At 43.2% G+C, this 22017-nt stretch overlaps 1 protein-coding gene across 2 annotated transcripts; it reads left to right on the forward strand.

Annotated features, from left to right (window-relative positions):
* Positions 1-3034: 3034 nt before the first annotated feature.
* LOC118282560 (glycerol kinase) lies at positions 3035-22017 on the forward strand. Of its 2 annotated transcripts, XM_035603750.2 has the most exons (20): positions 3035-3258; positions 6242-6315; positions 8382-8488; positions 8639-8716; positions 10650-10729; positions 11153-11290; positions 11380-11489; positions 12482-12548; positions 14895-14930; positions 15826-15893; positions 16358-16400; positions 16495-16575; positions 16675-16753; positions 16896-16992; positions 17195-17279; positions 17407-17527; positions 18687-18830; positions 19114-19200; positions 20047-20121; positions 21117-22017. In XM_035603750.2, the coding sequence occupies exons 1-19, from the start codon at positions 3205-3207 to the stop codon at positions 20118-20120; spliced, it is 1623 nt and encodes a 540-aa protein (XP_035459643.1). In that variant the 5' UTR covers positions 3035-3204; the 3' UTR covers position 20121; positions 21117-22017. The 2 variants fall into 2 exon arrangements, with proteins under 2 accessions (XP_035459643.1, XP_035459642.1); XM_035603749.2 differs by lacking the exon at positions 20047-20121.

Below are 22017 nucleotides of genomic sequence, written 5' to 3' on the forward strand. Positions count from 1 at the left end.
AGACCCAATCACTTTCCCTCTCACTATTTCCTAAAACCTACCAGGCAACATTGAAGCTACAGTGTGTAATATTTAGAAGAACGTATTAACAGAAATTGAATATATTGTCCATAACTATGTGTTCATATATGTATAATCATCTGCAACAAAGAAACCATGTTTTTTCGTCGACTTTGAATGAGTTAAATGTAGTAACATGAGGGGGACCCGACCTCTGTGTAAGTCGCCATGTGTGCTACGTCGTGTTGTGCTGCGTTCCGGTTCCACTGGGACTCAGGAGATGCGAAAAGAAATCACCACCCTGACCTCCGGGGTCTGAGTTCCGGGGTATAATGGAACGCAGCAATAAATACTGTTGCAGAAAACGGGCCAGAGTAAGTCGTAATCGCCTTGAATTTCCAGTGCAGCAGGAAACCGGAAATGGACTTAGTGGTGCGCCACCATAAAGTGTCCCCTATCAGGTGCTCAGCTGGGAACGGTTTGCAACATTACCACCAGATGCCGCCAGAAAAGTACAAAAATTACACACTGGGGCTTTAACCTATAGGAGAAAGCTGCATCAAACCTGCAAGGCAAGCTGTGTGTCTTAAGTTGTTAGGCATGGAAATCTTTTTGTCTACATTTTTACATATGGTTATGGGAAATACTAGATTGAAATAATTTTACTTTCACTGTCATCAGTATACACGACTAAAATTACACGACTACAATTATGTACCTTTCAAAAAGCACAGAAATTGCTTGGATGGGTGAAAGGGGACATTAATTAAAAAAATGTTGAACATGTCTGAAATATGGACACACATTTTTTTGTGTGACGTTCCTATTTTTTCCAGAGGTCCTGTTGTTCCTCATGAGGAAAACTTGGTGTTGGGGCCCTCTGTCAGGGGGTTCTGTGGGCCTCATATCCCGCCCTGTACATGACCATTTTAAAAATAAATAGTCAATGCAAATCACCTCATGAATGCTGATCCGTATATTAATGACCCTGGCATCCAATTGTTCTTTCGTTCCGACAGGTGAGAGAAGAAAAAAAACCTCACTTCTCAGACACTGACACAGACTCGCCTGTGGGGAGGTGGACGGCCAGAAAACAGTGTTATTTGGTGCCACAGCAGCGGATCACTAATAAAAAGAAGCAGTGCGAGAGGCGACGTGTTGTTGCGGCTGTCAACTGTCAAGTGGGACAGAGCGGACAGTGGGGGGAATTAGAAAAAGTGCCCTCTGTCAGGGGATTGGTGCTTCAGGCATGAATAAAAATAAATCATCCAGAAAAAAAAAACGGGCAAAGCAACCAAAAAGTTATGCTGCTGCTGAGGGAAGAACCAGTTCACCCTATACTTATACGGCCATGAAAATTAGCGGTTAGCCCTTCAGTAGCACCAAACCTGTAGGCTCACATTCTGCCTCCAGAAGAGAGACAGACAACTCATAAATCCACATAAAGATCTGTGCTATTTTAAGACTTTAAGCTGTTATTGTCACCAGAAGAAGAGACCCACCTGACTGAGAGAAGAGAAGGGGACAGGCCTTTTAACCCTGCCCTGCAGAGGTGGGTTATTTACCGTCACGTGTCAAGGTACCTTTAATGCACAGCTCCGTTCAAATCAGTGAATCTAAACCTCCCCTTCCCGAGCTTCAGTTTCTTCCATTCACGTTTCTGGGATGTTTTGCTCTTTAAGTTTCACACTTTATAGACACAAGTCTAACATCCAAACTCAAGTGTCATGTAGTTGTTTCATTGTGGATTTCTTTAGTCTTGACCTTCCTGACATTTTGTGGCCTGGTTTGAGTCCTTTCTTCCTCTCAAATCCTTCACCGCTTCACTAACATCTGACATTTGACAACATTGTTCGACTGGGAATGACCAGCTCCTTGATGATCCAGATGTTGATCTGCAGCTGGTTTCTATCGCACCATCCTAGAAAGCTCTCGAACACGTCTTTGTACTCCACCTCCTTGTCGTCTTTGATGCAGCCGACAACCTGGGAATCGTGTAAGAACTTCTGGAGGTGACATGCTTCCGAGTCGAAGCAGATGTCTGAAACTACACTACTGCTCAAAGGGTTTAGAACATCCCCATTTGTCCAGTTTGGTATTCAATTTTAAACAGTTCATGTCCAGGGAAAATGAAAAAGACAAGCAAGGCTGTGCACACTCAAAAAGGAAAAATTATTTAAATACCTTGCATTCTCTCAGACTGTGAACTCACGCTTTACAGACACTCCTCTTTACTGATGAAGCTAGTGAACCTATGAATGTGGCCTGGTGTCGTTATACATTCAAGTCTCCATGCCCAAGTATCCACTAGACTGTACATAAAGATGGAGGACATGACAGCTCCCCAAAAGTTAAGCCAAATCATCTTGATCGCCCCCTGGTGGTTGGCTGCTGTATCTGTCATAAACCCCACCTCCTCCACGTTAGTGGATGGGACATGGACCACATTCAAAAAAAGCTCCAGCGGTCTGCAGCCGGACCCTCTTGTCAAGTTTAGTTTGTGGAACCTGAGGTAGCCATATTAGGAGGATCGAGGGGTGGGTCTGACTGAGAGCTAGTCCACTCACAGCACATCCATCCACAACTGCGACCGTTCACTGATTGGATGCTTTAGAGCTGCCAATCACTCTGCATACCCTTGCCTCTATGCACACAGTGCTGTATTGTCTATTTCACTCTAAATGAGACAATCAGTTACAAAATGAACATCATGCTGTATTGAAGAAGCCCTGAAACTAGCGATTGAACCATGAACTCCTCAAGATGTTTACTGACATTATGAATCAAGAAGTACAGTAGACTCCTGGTCATTCAAGAGATACAGGTTTACATATCAATCATATGGTACACATTATTCTTTTTAGGGTGGACGTGGATCCCTCCCATAGATCCCTCCCCCTCCCTTCCCCGCGACCACACACTTTTCCCGTGAGAACGCGCCCCCACACCTGATTGGACAGGGCGTGGCGACGCCTTCGGACGAGCGGCCAATCGCAGGGCGAGCCGACTCCCGTGCGTCACCCTACATAAGGCGGAGGGGTCAGGCCGACCGGCCGGCGGCTGCTTGTAGGCCCACCCCTCACGGTGGGACGTGGTACGTGTGGGAAACAAAACACAAGGAAGAAGGCCCTCGTGGTCAGTCAGTCGACCGGCTGTGTTCAACGTGCTACCGGCGACGGGGAGAGACAGGAAGACGGAGCGAGCATGGATCCGCTGGTGGCCGCGATCGACCAGGGCACTAGCTCGACGAGGTTTCTGGTGAGTGACGCGTCCCACGTCCACACACTCACACACACACACACACACACACACAGACACACACACACACACACACTCACACACACACACAGACACACACGTCCACACACTCACACTCTCTCACACACACACACTCACACACACACACTCACACACACACACACACACACACACTCACTCACTCACTCACTCACTCACTCACTCACTCACTCACTCACTCACTCACTCACTCACACACACACACACACACTCACACACACACACACACACACACACACACACACACTCACACACTCACACACACACAGACACACACGTCCACACACACACGTCCACACACTCACACTCTCTCACAAACACACACTCACACACACACTCACACTCACACACACACACACTCACACACACACACACACACACTTGATTTGTTTCACTTGAACTAGCAGTCAAGGAGCCAGAAACCAGCTTGTGTCATCAACTCCCCCAGGGCACCCAGTTACATGGCATCACAACATTTCCCGGTCAGATATTAGATAAGATGAACCTTTATCGATCACCCTTAGGGGCATTTAGAAAGTGGACATGGCAGCACAGGGGGAAGTGACAGAAGAGAGACAGAATCTGAGGTGAATGAGGTTAAATAGAAATACCCTGCAATAAAAATGAAGTGATTGTGCAGTTGAGACTTTGATTGGAGTCTTTAGACTGTGGGAGCTGATTTCAGATTCTTGAATATGGATATTTTCTGGTTTCTTTGCTCCTCTGTGACAGTGAACTAAACATCTTTGGTGGACAAAACAAAACATCATGTTGGGGATTTGGAAACACAATTGACTTTATTTCCCACCATTTTATGGACTCATCAATTTATTCAAGAAAATAATCGACAATGAAAATAATCGTTGGTTGCAGCCCCTACTCCTCTGTCCCTTCCTGTAGAGGCCTCAGTGTTGTATCCACCATCTCCAGCCCACTCGGGCTGCAACTTACGATTATTTTCTTAATCTATTCATCTGTCGGTTATTTTCTCGATTAGTTGCTTGGTCCGCAAAATGTCGATCGTGTTTCCCAAACTCCAAGATGATGGGGGTTTTTTTGTCCACACACCAAAGATATTCAGTTTACTGTCACAGAGGAACAAAGAAACCAGCACCACCTTTCAGAAGCTGAAATCTGAGAATTATGACTTTTTTTCCATAAAAACTACTTGAACCTATTTATCGATTATCAGAATAGTTGGCGATTCATTTAGTAGATGATTACTTTTCGATTAACTTTTGCAGCTCTCCACAGGATATATATATATATATATATGAAAATCAAGTAATGCTTTCAAAAGTAATTGTTCAGAACAGATTTAAGTATTGAAAATGCTGTATCAATGTACTCAATGCGAATGTTTTTATGGAAAACATGGACGTGTTCTGTTCAGTGATTCACTGCGGAAAAAAAAGTTGTGTCCTCAAGTAGGTCAGCTGGAAGAGCCTTGGCACAGAGCGGGCAGCAGTGTGGAGCTTCTGTTAGGGTTAGTGGGTAGTTTCCAAAGGATAGACTTGAATAGAATGATTTTGGGTACTTCATTTTAATTTGATCTAGTAAAGGTTTTTATGATAAATATTAACCTTTTTTTCCCCATTTGGTTAACCAGTGCCAGGAGTCACTGGCCCCGCTCAGACCTGGTGTTAACCTCCTGGTCCGTTCTGAAGTGGACAGGTGTGAATGCATCCATGAGGCATTCAGGATGCATTTCAGATCGTGTCCCTCAGACCACAGCCTCCCCTGCTGACTTGACCTCGGACCCACTGCAGTTTCATATTGCACCCAAAGTGTTCGCACACTTGTCAGTGCTCCGCACACTGATTTATCTGTAGCCTCAACCACAATATTGACATATCCACGTATTGATTTTCTTTTTTTTCTTTCTCTCTCTCTCTCACACACACACACACACACACACGCAAACATTGACAACGGACCCATCTGTATAGTCGGAGTGTGTGTGAACAGGGCCATTGTTTGCTTTTGCCTGAAGGCTGGAACCTGCTTTTACTTTTAAATTGACTGTCGTGGTTATGAAACATGAACTAACTCTAGAGAATGATTCATCAGAGATGTTCCGTCTGTCTCTTCCATTTTGCTCAGGGACATTTTTTGAATGCATGTGGTCAACGACTATACTGTAGATGTCCACAGAAATATAGATGCCGTTACTCTGCTCTGGAAGGTTCTTTTCAAATGACCTCTGACCGTCTGTGGCGCCCCTGGATGAACATTCACCTCGGCACTCAGGTTATGCACAGAAAAGGAAACTCCGACCTGAAGTTCAACTTTAGCCCAGAAGGCTGTTGCTGTGATTTTCGTTCCAAGGCCCCAAGTGATGAAAAACAACATAGGCCACGCATTTTCATAGGATTAATCAAGTACAGTTTTCACTTTGGATACCTTTTATCTAAGGTCTCTATGGTAAGATGGGTTCATCAGTAATGGCAAATGGGGTCCGTGTGCGCGTGTGTGTGTGTGTGTGTGAGAGAGAGAGAGAACACTGCACACACTCTTCAATGAAGCATAAAGACCCAAAACATTTAAGTTGCAGAAACATTTTGAATCATAATGAAACTGTGGCGGGAAAGATGAAAGTGTACATAGTTGCCTATATACAACATGTACAGAAAATGCGTCGGCCCGCCAATGCGTGTCATTATTATTAAACATGGAGGCGGATCCTCTGTCTGTCTGACTCTGCGGCCTCCTGCTCATTGTTCGAGAGCCGTGGTTTGTTTGTCCCGTACCTAACGGAACCCTGGGCTGACGTTCATGCCCGGTGCAGGGTGACCCAGAAAAACCCATTGTCCCCTCACCACTGCACCCCGGTGCTGTGTTGTCCTACAGAGATAGCTTGAACCTGTTTTTCCGTTCTCCACACACCTTCCTGCCACCTTTCCTTTTCTGTATGTTTTCTTACAAACTCCTTTGTCCTCCATAGGTGTTCAACGCAAAGACGGCCAAACTGATCAGTCACCATCAAGTAGAAATCACGCAGAGTTTCCCCAGGGAGGGGTGAGTCACAATATAACACGTTGGGCTGCCAACACACCACATGCTCCTTGTATAATTGGTTGTACAGAAAGGACATAGAGATTTTGACTTTGGTTTATTTTGAGATTCAGTATTTATACAGAAAATCTTTGATTAAGAGATTTGATTAATAGATTAAACTTTGTATAAAAATAAATATGAAAACAATCCATTCTGTATGCCTGAACAAGAAATCAATGAGTTGCAGTTCCTACCTCGTGTTTACTGGGTTCAGTTATACTTTAACAGAATTGTAGATGAATGTTTGACATTTTTTGACATGCGCAACGTAATTGAGCCCAAGGTCCAGCTTTCGATTTTATTGGTACATATTCATTTTATTGGAAAAGACTATTCCAATAAAAATCTAGTCGATGAACACTATACTGTGTATATAACCAGAGGATATATATAGGGTGTAACAATTTTGTATAGGGCAATGTAACCGCTGACTTTGGCCCAGTGTGGGCTCTTAGGCCATGCCCTTAAAGGGGCAGTAAGCCATTTTAATCCAATACTTTTATTTTTTAAAAATCAGCAAATATTTCCTCACTGTCCGCTAGCTGTCGGTTCTGTGTGTGCACTGGGGTCTGCACGCCCGCCGGGTACCCAACTCTCCCTTCTCCTCCGGAGAGCGGGAGGGGGATTCAATGCCACAATGACTTCTCGCTGGCTCCGGCCGGCTTAGTCGTGGGTTTGTGTCTTTCTCCTTTTTCTCCAAACCCTTTGCCTCGTGGAAATTGACTTTTTAATCTCTGGGGGCCGCCGCCGACGGCCGGGCGCGAGGCTCGTGGTTGCTGTTTTACGCATCCTCCACGTCCTCGCGCTCTCTCTGCTCGTCGGCTGGCTCTTCTCCCCCCGTACCCTCCCTCTCTTCCCCACCTTTCCCCTCTCTGCTTCGGCAGGCTGCGACTGGCGGCGTCCCCCGTCTGGCCCCGCACAGAGTCGGGCGCTGCTGCCGGTGGACTATTGCGGTCTCCGCGCTGACCGCGCCGCAGGCTTTGTGCAGGGGATCCCGTTCGCAGGCGGACGAGTCCTGGTGCGTTGGGAACTCCCGAGATGCTCCAGAGCGACGTGAGCCTCGTCTCCCTCGACCCAGGGAGGCGAGCCACGGCCTTGGCCATAACCCCACTTTGACTAAGACTCAGATCAGACGAGACAACCCGCTGAATTTAATTCTATTTAACTATTAAATTGAGGGAGCAAAAGTAGTATTGGCTCCAAATATCGGCTCAAGAAAATGGGCAGTCCGTATCGGTCATCGGCTAAGGCTGATGAAAAAAAAATCGGGATCGGCATCGGCCCTAAAAAATCTGTATCGGTCGATCCCTCATCAACAAAAAAGAGAAAGACGAGCTTTCTCTAAAATATCTTACTGCCCCTTAAATGTTACCTGCCTTGTCGCTTTGGACAAAAGCGTCAGCACAATGAATGTAATCTAAAATCTAATCTAAAAATGAAATAAAGAGCACACATGCAAACACAAGTCCCAAAAAAAACAACAAGCAGATAATAACAAAACTATAAACTTTGTAAAAAAGTACAAATACAATAATTCTAGGCACATATCTCGGAACGTACACAACGTAGTATAGAAAACTATACTACTAGTATGTATCTCTTTACATTTACACACAACAAAAAGAAGATGAGAGATGAGAATCTGCCGTAAAACAAAGAAGAAGAACAGTGTAGTAAACAACAGAAAGCATGGTCGCCAGTGAGCCGGTGGTCAACGTTACCTTATATCTTGTACTTGTCACTCTTTCAAGGTTTACAAACTCAGTGTTACGAGCCAAGCCTGGCCCTTTAAGCAGGTGGCCATATGGGTTTTGAAGTGTGTGTGTGTGTGTGTGTGTGTGTGTGTGTGTGTGTGTGTGTGTGTGTGTGTGTGTGTGTGTGTGTGTGTGTGTGTGTGTGTGTGTGTGTGTGTGTGTGTGTGTGTGTGTGTGTGTGTGTGTGTGTGTGTGTGTGTGTGTGTGTGTGTGTGTAAAGATGATTTTGGATTTAGTCGTGTGTTTACTTGTCCGTTTGTGTGTCTCCATCAGCTGGGTGGAGGAAGACCCCAAGGAGATCATGCAGTCTGTCTACGAGTGCATGGAGAGGACTTGTGAGAAACTCTGCCAACTGAACATCGACGTCTCCGACATAAAAGGTTGGTCACTGCTCGTCCACTCGCTGAAACCTAAGGCTGTGGCTGGGTGTGTCCACCACATACACATTCTGACCCGCAGCTGCCTGAGAGAAACCAAAGTAGCTGCTAAATGCGGGGGTTTTCTTCACATGTATGTCATTGTCTTCTCAGCGGTGGGAGTGACGAATCAGAGAGAGACAACCCTGGTGTGGGACAAAGAGACTGGAGAGCCACTCTACAATGCCATAGGTAAGTGCATGTTACATCTGAATAAACACATGTCGCTGTAAAATATTTCAATTTTTATTGATTTTATTTCTGTTTTAATAATTAAAATGAGGAGTTTCCAGACACACTTTGTAACAAAGTACTTTATATGGTTAAAAGATCTCAGTATCAGTAATAAACTGACCAAACAAATAGGAGGACTGAATGTAACTGTATTTATAGAGAGGCGTGACAGACACACCACTCCATACTTCTTCCAAATGTCATCTAGGAAAACGGCACAGTGCATGACTGACTTGCGTCAGACTGTGGTGTCGTGTGTCTTCCCCTCCACCCGGCAACACGTGGTGTCGGAGCTGAGCACCAGGGTCACTGCCCACTCGAGCCTTGTGCGCTAATATTACCATCAAATGAATCTATTCAGACTCCCAGGCCTTTCATTTCAGCTTGATAGGCCAGTTTGTCTGCCACAGTTCAGTCACTGTTCAGATGGAATGTGGGCAATGTGTTTTGGGGGGTGCGGGTCATCAGCCCGACGGGGTGCACAGCAACTCTAACATCCAATCTAATTCAATTCCAAAAACGTCTTCAGAATCATTTTGATGGCATAATGTTTTGTGTGTAGGAAATCCCAGTGACAATCGGTGCAATATGTGTATGGCTTTCAAGCATTACAAAATATTTGGCAAAAAAACTGCAAAATATTCTCTGATTTCAGCTTCTCCTCATCTGAGGGGTTTCTTCTTTAAAAGTTTCATATTATGCTCATATTCAGGTTCATGCTTTTACTTTGAGTAACCATGAAAAGGTTTACATGTTCCAGTGTTCAGAAAAGGCATCAGTGTTCTCACACTGCCCATTCCTGCAGCTCCTCTTTTCACCCTCTGTCTAAAACACCTGGATTTATTTTAGCCCCGCCTCCCGATAAACCCCAGTCTGCTCTGATTGGCCAGCTGGCCCAGTCTGTTGCGATTGGTCAACCGATCTAAAATGTGTAGGAATTGTCATACGACTTCACCACAGAAGTGGAGATTCTCAGATTGCAGGCGGGGTTACCTCAAAAGAGTCCGACTGTGACATCACAGTGGGAGAGAAACCTGAACCAGTTGTTCAGAGCCAGGCTGTAGGGGTTAGCCAGCTCACAAAAAACCCACAGGGTGGTCTTTTTTCACAGTTTGTGGGCCAACAGGCTCCACAGATACACACATTTATGTGCACAAACACTGAAACATTGATTTTTGCACAATAGGTCACGTTTAATATAATTAGAAACTGAACTTTGGGTTTCAGAATATTGATTAGTAAAAAAAATCTGAAATGTAACGATGTCACTGGGAAAATCCAAATTTCTGACACCTTATAAAATAATTGATTCATAGATTGATTGAAAAAGATGACCAACAGAATAATCAAAAAGCAAATAATCTGTAAAGCCCTTATTTCGAGGCAGTCTATACAAGACTTGTCAGGATGGGTTTGAGCCACTGTGGAGGCGCTCATGGAACAGTCAGATCACCACAGGCAGGACGTCCAGCAGTTGTGGAGACGGTTCAGTTTGAATCAGAGTGGTGGTCTCAGAGCAGCTGATAGACCCCTGGCCCAGGTGTAGTCTCTGGCTTTACCGCTCCTCCTGGAGGTGACTCTCTGTAGAACCGATGCTACTGGTTCCTCGTAGCTTTACAGCTGCAGGCCGTTTGATGTCCACATGCAATATCCTGTAAAATAATTGTTAGGGATGTTTTTCTTTTTATCCGCCCAGGGTCTCAAACAATGAATGTGAGTAAAAAAGATTAACATGAAACTATCGGAGCAACATTTTGACTTCAGTCCCAATATACAAATTTTAAAGTCTGCTGAAAGGTTTCAGGGTCACATCATGCAGGTCAAAAGTGTGAATCCGAGATGTCCGACTCCTTCAGTATGTGTAAGCCTTTGTTCTCTGCCCTGTGGGTAGTTTGGTTGGACCTGCGAACGCAGTCGACAGTGGAGAGGCTCATCAACAAGACTCCGGGCCAAAACAAGAACCACCTCAAGGTGAGAGACGATGGACCAGAAGTCCCTTTGATTCAGCAGTGTTTACAAAGGAAGTAGAAAGTGCAATGGCAGGTATAGACGATGTACTTACATAGACTGGACAATCCCAATTCACCCCAGAGTGCAGCTGCGGCAATGAGGTCCCGCCCAGACACACACTCCACCAATCACGTGCCAGTCTCAGCTGTCAATCAAGACATTTCACCCCGTTTTCATAGTCATCAGTATAATTCAAAACTACCTTAAATGACAGAAACCATTTTGTATTTGACGTGTACATTTTTTTTTTGTATGGTCCATGTCCCATTTGCTAATATGTCGGAGGTGGGGTTTCAAGACCTCTACTGCACCCTGCAGTCGTTGGTCTGAACATAAGGACAACACTCCCTCTAATCTTTGTTGCTGCTGTCCTCGTCTCTGCAGCACAAGACAGGCCTTCCCATCAGCACCTACTTCAGTGCAGTGAAGCTGCGTTGGCTTCTTGACAATGTGGAGGAGGTGCGACAGGCGGTAGTGAGCGAGCGTGCCATGTTCGGCACGGTGGACTCCTGGATCATCTGGGTAAGATCCGTTTATATCCTGCAACTGGGCACAGTCTCTTTCATTGGCAACGTGTGAAAGACACTCAGTCCTTAGTTGTTTTTCCTCAGTGCCTGACGGGGGGCAGGAACGGGGGGGTCCACTGCACCGATGTGTCCAACGCCAGTCGCACCATGCTCTTCAACATTAACACCATGGACTGGGATCCTGAACTGTGCAGGTAAACAAACACATTTGAATGCTAGAATGGCACAAAGTAGAGCGCATACCAGCGCCCATTCCTTTAAATTTAAATCGAATCAAGTCACACCAAATTGCACAAACTCGTAGATAGCAGTTCCCCTAATATGCCAGATTTTTCATCACGATCCATGTTTTATTCCCTGGACATCAGTGTAAATGTCAAAAAACAAACTTGCAATATTAAAGTCCCTCATTCAAAAAACTGGGGTGGGCAGCCACCGCTCATCTAAATCCCCTCTGTTTTCTGTCCTGGTTCCTCAATCCATTCAATGCTTTCGTCGCAGACTGAAAACTCACTGAATTTATTATAAACACACCCCCCCAAAAAAATAGTACTTGAAGCGTTTTTTGCCTATTTGATGAATGTGTATGAACTTTTGAGTAATATCTTAATGGTTGAATGCACTTATTGTAAGTCACTTTGGACAAAAGCATCTCATAAATAAATGTAATTTAATGTAAAAACGAATCCTGGGCAAGCTAGATTTGGTACGTCACAAATACAGAAAATCAATCGCTGTCGAATATGCAAATGTGAAGCAAAGAAACCGGAAACTTCCAATGGGATGTGTGAAGAAAGAGATTTGAAAGAAATTCCTGGATCCACTCCTTTGTCCAGATCCACATCAAAAAGTGAATGGGTTCTTTCTTGGCCCTTGTCCCATCCTTCCATCAAATTTCATGAAAATACGTTGTGCAACAAGCAAACATACAAACAAAACCAAGCAACCATCTAACAAATGGACAGGGGTGAAACATAATTAAAACATCTGTTTAATGTATCTGTCAGGCCTTGAGGGTACACTTGTTTACCACAAGGTCATTTTAAGGACTTTCAGCTTTAATAACCCAAACAATTCAAATCACTGTCCAAACACTTGAATGAACTTTGGTTACAGTAAAATCCCTTGGGTTTTAAACGTTATATAGAATCTGCATCGTGGTGATTGTTTGCTCTGCTTCTTCCAGGTACTTTGACGTCCCCATAGAAATCCTCCCCAAAGTCCGGAGCTCCTCTGAAATCTACGGCTGGATGGTGAGCTCAGATTACCAGAGGTCACTGTGTGTGCGTGCGTGCATGCTTGTGCATGCATTTTTGCCTCTCATGATTGTGTTGTGACGTGGACCTGACCCACCTGTCAATCAAAATTCAAGCTAACTATAGTCATGATAGAATGTTCTACTGACTCATTGTGGTCTCATGAAATATTTGAATCACTGCAATGACCATATAACTTGATAAGATGTGTATTTAGATGTGTAATTCATCTGAATATCCGGTAATGCACTGATAAGAGATGATAGGTGATGTTAACAGGAATTCCGGTTAATTGAGTGAATTATTATTTATGATTGTCTTTTTGACATAACCTATGACCCAAGTACTGCTGGGCAGGTAAGTCAACCTCAATAAAATGATTTGAGAGGTTATGGTGGTTTTTTTCCGACAGGACTACACAAAACCTTTGAGTGGACTTCTATGAAACATGGGATATGGTCCGAGAGAGAACCCATTACATTTTGGATCCAGGATTTATTTTAATCACTTTCTTTGACATTCTGAGATGAGGCCTTTTTTTGACAGGGTTCACAGATCTCCTAGGGAATAAAACATGGATCTTGGTGGAAATAAATAAGGCATATTTAGGAGACTGATATCTATGAGTCTGTGCACATCGGTGCGTATCAAAATACATACTTTGTGTCTCATTAGCGTGTGTTTTTTTTAATGTTGTGAATAAATGCTGTTGTTAGTCTAAATTGGTTTATCTTATCTTCCGCAATGGAGATTATGAGTAAATAATCTGCGTTATTGAATTTAAGGTTGACTGGCGGAGGTCGGCGCTGAGGGCCATTCTAGTTTGTTGATGAAAGAGATAAAGAATCATATCGGAGAAGGCAACGTACACAAAGAGTAGTCTCCTTTTTTTTGTTTTAAGTAATACCATATTTTTCTCAGTTTTATGCACACTCTTTGCAAATGACTTTAATATTGTTCCACATGCTGCATGGACTATTTGTTGTTATGACAGTTGTCAAGTTTCTCTGTTGTTTTCGTCACGCCAGCATTAGAGAGAATAGAAAGAAGGGGCCGTTCCGGTCGATGAAGTCATATTCCAGCGAGCTGAATTATAAAATAACAGCTTCTGTTATCATACGTCTTTGTTTACCTGTGCTCGTGTCTTATCTCCTGACCGGGACCTGGTATCTGTCTGTTGTTGAGCCTTTTCTTTATACAACGCGCACCTTGCCCTCGGGTCCAGGGGTCAGCGACATGGTAACTGTGTTTGTTTGCACATTTTATTGGTCAGATTTGAGTTTTGCCTTCAAGGATTTTATTCGTTGTTGTTATTTTCCCATGTGTACTTTACCTTTTGATGGCAGCTTGTCCATTTGGAAAAGAAAAATGGGTTCTGCAACAAATTGTAACAATTATGTGGATCAGTAATATTAGAGGAAACCTGGGGATAGGTACGGATTCTGGTCCTGTGGTTGCGGCTGCTCTTGCTTCGCTGAGCAGAAGTATCTGGATGTTTGTGCCTAATCTTACAAATCGTCAAATTCTGTCAAAAAGAGACACAAGGAGAACGTGCAGTGCTCAGTGTTGCTGCTGGTCAGCCGATACATATTGTTGAACACAAACATAATCAGTTTCCCATTAGCTCATAAAGAAGCCCTGACTCCTTTGATGACTCGTCTCTGTTCATCCCTGTGATTGTGGATCATGGATATATTACATTAAGTTGGAAATGTATACTGATAACAGAGAAACTTATCAGTTTCTGGCTCATTTGTTTAGCTATGAACATTTCTATGATTTTATCCTCTTATAATGAATGAATTTAAATTCGAGCCCAACTGATATATCTGTTGGCCGATAATATTGGGCGATATTAGCCTTTCACAGTCATATCTGTATCGGCCGTTTAAAGCCCGACCGATATTATCGTCCAACAGATTTGAGCATTTAAATGTGCATTTATGTTTACATTTTAGGTAAAATAAATGTTTTTTTCTGAATTCAAGTTCTATTTATTTGGTTGTCTTTGTCATTTTTATTAGTTTTTTATGATAAAGGTAATGGTTAAACTAAAATATCAAGCCTCAATTACATTTCTTTGTCATAAAGGTCCGAATATGAATCTTGTACTCCCTAATATCGACATTGGCCTCCAAAAATTCATGTTGGTCGGGCTCTAATTTAAAATACTGTTTTATTGAATACTGAGCTACAGATTACAGTTATTTGCCCAGTGACATAACACGTGTACGATCCCCCACAACAGCACTATGTGCTGGTGACATGTCGACAATGAAACATTCTTGTTTGATCCAAAAGTATCACCCTGCAGTCATTCATCCATCTCTGTCTCCTCACCAGAAATCCAGCTCTCTAGCGGGAGTTCCAATCTCTGGGGTGAGTGCCTGCGCATGTTCATAACTTTGTTGGGACGGTGACCTTTGTCTTTTGCTCTGTGGTGGAGGCTGTCGCTGGGCTGTGGTTTGTCGCGTGGGACAGATGCTCCACTTGAGCCGCACCAATACTTATTGTTGACAGATTTATTGTGTCTGTGCATACGTCTGTTTTTAAGTGACGCAAAACTCAAATTTTTCTGATCTGGTTTGTACACACAGGTCAAATTAATGTAATTCTCACCATACACTACTTCATTAATATTTACTAGTGTAGTGAAAGGTTTTTTTGTCTCTATATCTATATGTATGTGAATTGTCTTCTCATTGATCTTTGTAGTAATTGTTGTTTCTGATATAACTGATTTTATAATTGACCCAGTACACATCTTTACAGTGATGTCTCCTGAATTGGCACATGATGGTTAAACAATGAAATCCATAATTATAAAAGTAAGAATCTGCAGTTAGCAATATTTTATGCTGAAAAAAGCTCAAACTTGCAGATAAGATTCTTTTTTCTTCAGTCATCATCACACTTAACACAGTAAGTGCTACCGGGCGCTCGGGCACTCGAGGAATGACTGTAGGGATACATGAACATGATTCCTTATAAACCCATATGTCCAACGTGTGTCAAAAGATTAAAAAAATTGTGGTTGTAAAAAATGTTTCAAAAGCCGCCGACTCAGGAGCACTTCCTGGTTTCACACAGCCTCTTCCAAAGGTAGTTAATTGTTTAAGAAGTGAGCAAAGCTATCATTCCATGAATAATAAATGAGAATTAAGAGACGGAGTATTCAATGGACAAGAGAGTTCCTCTAATGCATTGTCCTGATATATACAGTAGGTATAATGATTCATTTCGTGTCCTCTAACAGCCGCCTTGTGTCTTGCAGTGTCTCGGTGACCAGTCGGCGGCTCTAGTTGGTCAGATGTGCTTCAAGGAAGGTCAGGCCAAAAACACGTAAGTTGTCTGTCGCTCTCTTCATTCTACCACAACAGTGTTGGCATTTCCTTCTGCTGTGCTGTTTTTTCCCCGACAGATTATCCTAAATTTACAACTAGCTTCATGAACTGTCTGATCTTTTCAATGTGCATTTAAATCCACCACCTCCCATTTTATGACCCTGGAGCAAAGTCACTCTTGTAAACTCGTGTTTAAAACTTGCATCATCACGATAAAACATTTGGAACAAAAAGAAAGCGGAGAGGGTTCCTCGGACAAATTCATTGGTCATAACACACAGTGATCGGTGGCCTGACCAGGCTACTGCTCTCCCTTCTGTCCAGAGTCGCGGACACATCAGAGCAGGTTTAACCTCTTTAATCAACTTCGAAAGCATATTGGGCAGAATTGATAATAAGTGAATATTTACTGATGATATTTACATGGGTCTCTAATCTGTCCTCCTCTCTCATTGTGTGAAGGTATGGGACTGGTTGCTTCCTGCTCAGAAATACAGGGACCAAGGTAAAATATTGCGTTGGACTAATATTTTAAAATGCATTGATGTCTTCTGTCCTGTTGTTACTTCACATTAAGTGTAATGTTTTTTCTGTATCAGCCTGTTATGTCCGAGCACGGCCTGCTCACCACAGTTGCGTACAAAATGGGAAAGGACGAGCCCGCCTGCTACGCACTGGAGGTGTGTGAGTGTTTTCACCAGTCCATTTAGTCTCTAATAAATGCACCTTCATGTTGCAGTGCAAGTCTGAATCCTGGTTCTTTGCTCTCGCCCTCCCAGGGTTCCGTGGCCATCGCGGGGGCGGTGGTGCGGTGGCTGAAGGACAACATGGGCATCGTGCAATCCTCCTCAGAGATCGGTACTGACAACCAAATACCATAGTCTGTGATTCTTTAAAAATGTCACTGTTGCAACTTGACGACTTTGCCCTGAATACAATGTAGAGAAAAGATTTTGAATTAACAATCTTCCGTCTGTCCTCTGTCATCCTCTCGTCTCAGAGACACTGGCAGCCGCAGTCGGCACGTCTTACGGATGCTACTTTGTGCCGGCTTTCTCTGGGCTCTACGCCCCCTACTGGGAGCCCAGTGCTAGAGGGTGAGTCCGCCGGCTGATCATCCGAACTGTCAATTATCTGAGGGGAAAAAGACATTATCTTATTTATAGTAACGTGATACCTACTTGAAGCTAGATTCTCTTTTTCTTTCTCAAAGACTTGTCAGTGATCTGAAACAATAAAAGGAGGTATCAGATGACCTGTAACTGTGGATTGACTTTATTTTTCTCTCCGTGTTTCCAGCATCATCTGTGGGCTGACTCAGTTCACCAACAGGAACCATTTGGCGTTTGCTGCTCTGGAGGCCGTCTGTTTCCAGACCAGAGAGGTGAGCGGCTCCTTCTCACCCTGTTGAATATGTGACCCTTGTGATGTGGGTTGTATGTGAGCTTTAAGGCATTGGCTGATCGTCAGGTGGTGTAATAGTGTAATAATAGTACATGTGTGTGTATCAGATCCTCGATGCGATGAACCAGGACAGCGGTGTCCCTCTGACGGAGCTGCAGGTGGACGGAGGCATGACGTCCAACAGGTTACTGATGCAGCTGCAGGCCGACATCCTCTGCATGCCCGTCGGTAAGTGGGCCGCAGCACGCACACAAGGAATCTACATGTACTGTATTTGTTCATGGTTGTGGTGTTTCACCATCCAGGCATGAAACTTCAAAACTTCATAATGTCTGGACAGTTAAGCAAAATTGTAAAGAAATGCAACTTTATTTTAAACCAGAGCTGAGAAGTTGAATCTCCTTGTTCTTGAGGGATGTAGCTAAAAGACCGCAGTACTTTATGGCAGCAAAAACGGCTTCATAAAAGTTTTCTCTCGTAGCTCAAGCAACAACTGCAAATCAGTTTTTCAATGTGCAAGCACTGGCACGAGTCTGAACGTGGACTGTGCACCGTTCCGTCTTCCCCGACTCTTGTCCCATTTTAAACACACGAATGAACGAACCTTGAATTTTGAATCACAGGAGTAGGCAAAGAGCACAGATTTGACCTGTGTCCTCACCAACATGTCCATTTTTACACAAAACTTAACTGACATGACAAAGTCCACATTGATCCATATTTGTCTGATGAGTTGTAAGTGAAAGATGGGAACTGCAGAGCAAGCGTACATGAACGGGGGATCTAGATCATAATAAACACACATAAGTCACTTTTTCATTCAGTAAATGACATTTTTTAATTGCCTAGTTTGGCATTTTTATTCACCTACATTATAATGCTGGGGGAATAAAAATGATCAGAATGTCCATCTGCTCGTCGTATCTGTAAACAGTTTATTCCTGGAGCAGAGCTCCTAAACGGTGTTATTAAGGTCACGAAGGGCTGCCTTTTGATATTTTGGGTGCCATGATTCTTTATTTTGTATTTCCATGGCGATGAGTTTGACTTGACCAAATTGAGATTAGACTCTTTACTCAGAACTCGTCACCAGTGAGCAACAGAGACAGCGCTCTGTTTACAGAGTATGGATATGGAGGGAGTAACTTGTTATCACTAGAAGTGAAGTACAGGATCACTCAATACTCGACACCTACGCACTGAATCACTATGATCAGAGGCCCGGCTGAAGACAGGAGTCTTTGACATTGCTGCATTTGCAATTAGATTTGACATTTTCCGAATGGTAGAATTCAGGGAGGATATGTCATTTATTGGTTCACATATAAGGACAAGGGCTCTCGCTTCTAATTTCATTTTTTGTGTCTGCTTGTGTGCGTCTGTCCAGTGCGACCCGTCATGTCGGAGACCACAGCTCTGGGTGCAGCCATGGCAGCAGGGGCGGCAGAGGGGGTGGACGTGTGGAGCCTCAGCCCCAGTCACCTCCCGCATGTAACTTGTGAGAAATTCGAACCTCAGATCAACTCTGATGGTAAGAAAAACGGAAACCAAGGACCTGTTTTTTAGATGCTGAAAACCGTATTTGATTATCTCCGCATGTGATTCTCTGGAAAAAAAATGTGCCCAAATCTACACTGAAAGAAAAAAAACACGCTTCTGCTCAGTCAAACTGTAGATCTGTTGTCAGAGGGCAGTAGTCACTTTAGTTTGATCTGCTGCCATCTAGTGGACATCACTGTCATGACTGTCTATTTAAAATGGGGGGAAAATGATGTTATTTCTTTAACTTATGTTTGTGTCTTCCTCACAAACAGAGAGCGAGTTCCGCTTCGCTCGCTGGAAGAAGGCCGTGCAGAAGGCCATGAACTGGGAGACCACAGAGCCTAGCTGCAATTGCCCTGGTATGCAACCGTTAGATTCCCTTTCCTACTTAACCTCGAACTTTCTACTCCAGCTGTGAAATTCATTCTAGAGCTTTGTTCCCAACCATTATTTCAGAGGATTTAACACCAACCAGAAATGTTTTTTTCTTCCTCTTGGGTATCAGTGTCATCTTTACCAATATTGAACTATAAATGTGTGACGGTCAATACAAGTCTGTATGAAATCAACCTTGTTTAAAGATAAACACATTTTGTTCGCGATTTCATTGAGAAACACTACACTCCCCACAATCCTAATAGTGTAACATCAACGTCTCTGATTGGTGGACATGCTTACTACACCCGCCACCTGATAGTTGTCATGGGAAAATAAAAGATGGGGACGATTATTTCACTATCCAGCATTTCTGGACTGATTCCATCACAACAGACTCAGTCCAAGAGTGTACTGTACTGACACACTGTAGCTGCCGGATTCATCGCTGACCTAGTGCAAAGAGACAGTGTCGTGTTAGAATTCCACTGAAACGGGAAACGGATGAGGTCATTGTTCATTAACTCTCCAGCAGTGTATTTCACAAAGCCGTGAGCAACTGACTACTAAGACACCACGTGACTGCACTATTGACGAACTCTGATGACACCATTTCTAAATTAAGATTCTTTTTCCACTCAATGCACTGTAAAAAGAAAGAGGAAAATTGACATTGGCGCATATTAGAAGACATATACACTGATACATACATATTCATGATTTGCAAATATCACCCATTGGTCCTTATCTGATACCTTAATCAGTGAGGTATGAGTTGATTGTTTGTGACCGTCTTCCATCTTGGATGCTCTCTTTCCTTTCACCGACAGGTTTTGGGAAGAAGATTAACGGTGCCCCCTGGGGGGTACCTCCCTCTCCTCCCCCCACCAGAGCGGACCCCTAAGGTCCAACATTTTAATGATGCATGTCGTTGGTGACCTTCTTTTTTTTATTTTATTTTTTGAAGTGCTGAAACTAACGTCTTTGTCTTTTGACGGGGGCTGACTGTGGCACGGTCACATCACAAGGCATCACTAACACCGTGTGTGGAGGGGTTGGACCGACACAGAGTTTTCCAAACCGATGAGAGATATTTCTAGATTAAAAAAATTATCCCATCCATAAATGCATACTGACTCTCCACTGATGAATGATGGCCTCTCTGGATTATGACAGAGGAATCCAATGTACCCGTTGAAAGGGGAATTAGTGTGTCTCTAAATGAACTAAATAACTTTTGACACAAATTAAACAGTTGAGTACCTGTAAAAAAAAAAAAAAGAACAATAATCCCTACATTTGATGTAGTTTTGGTTAAAGAGGACGTCCGTCAGATCGGCCAACAAAGCAACTCTGTATCGGTCCAGCCCACTGTGTTTCTGTTGGATGGGTGTGCATGTTACTGTATTTATTATTTTGTCTTCCTGCTCACAGAGAGGGGACTACTGCGCCGTCATTAGCTCCGCCGCAGTTTGCGATGGGTTTAATAAACCATAAATCATTTAAACACCACTGGTGTATGCCAGAAAGCAGGTTTTGCTAAAAGTTTGTTAGTTTGTTAATCCTGAATAGAGAGAAACTGTTTTTTTTCCCATTCCAGAAAGCGAGTGAACTTAAGGTCAGTTACCACGGTGACTGACTCTGTGAACCATATGCATAAAACCACATCCCTTGCCAATCTGCACTATATTCTTAGAATTAATTTTCAGCTGCAGCCACGTCATTTTTGTCCGTGTGGGATTGAAACCTAAATAAAAAATAATTAAATAACATTGCACGTTTTTCAGACAGCATCACTAACCATTACACCATCATCTTAGACAAAAACAACATCTGTCTATCTGATCTGCATTCTTGTCTGTTAGTCTGAGAATGATCCTTTCTTGTTTCTACCCCACAGACCAGCAGCAGTAACAGAAACGTACCTGTAGGACGTGAGCTGCATGTGGAAGAGGAAGTGTGCCCCCTGTGGATACTGCAGCTGCATTATGCAGTGTACAGTAGCATCTCATGGCTGTGGTGTTTGAACACAGGTCGTGGTCGAACTGAAGTGCCCGCTGGAATCAAGTGACCTCTGCAGCTTTATTGAAGTAACGAGGTCAACTTTTTAATGGACTTTTTTTTGTGGGGGAAGAGTGTTCGTTCTCTAACCATCCTGTTGAAACTATGAATTAACCTCCTACAGTCAATTTGAGGGGAAAGTCGTGTTTGTAGTCATGATGCAGTGTCACACAGTTGTACCTCATCTCTGTAACAGTACTGTTTGTTTCTTCTGTATAGTGTTGATTTGTTATTTACTTTCTCATTTAAATTGACAGGGTGTTTTAACGTCTTAATGTTAAATAACCCGACATCAAGCATTAATCATTTATCCTGTGAGAATATGGTAGCCACACAGGATTATTTTTGAAAATGGAAAGTGCGTTAACCTGAAGGGAAGATTCGAGCTGGGGTCAGCGCAAAGAGTCTATGGAGAAGTCAACTCAACACCGTACATTTTGATTCATATCAGCTTTCATTCTAATCCAGAAACAAAGACAGATTAAATCACTTATTTTTGTGAGTAACATTTGTATCCAGATATATTTAGAGCAGAACATTTGGTTTCTGATTCATCTGTAGTTTAGTAGGTACAGAATTTTGATTTGGTACTAATTACTTTTTCCCTGGATCTTGTTTGCATTGTGCTTTTCTTTTGTCATTTGTTTTATAAAATGCACAGACACTTCTTCAGGAATGTACAGATACTGTAACAAATGTGACTTCTCCCTGCCTCCGATAAAGAAAAGAGTTCATCACTA

This window comes from Scophthalmus maximus, chromosome 14, assembly GCF_022379125.1.
Source record: "Scophthalmus maximus strain ysfricsl-2021 chromosome 14, ASM2237912v1, whole genome shotgun sequence".
Taxonomy (NCBI): Eukaryota; Metazoa; Chordata; class Actinopteri; order Pleuronectiformes; family Scophthalmidae; genus Scophthalmus; species Scophthalmus maximus.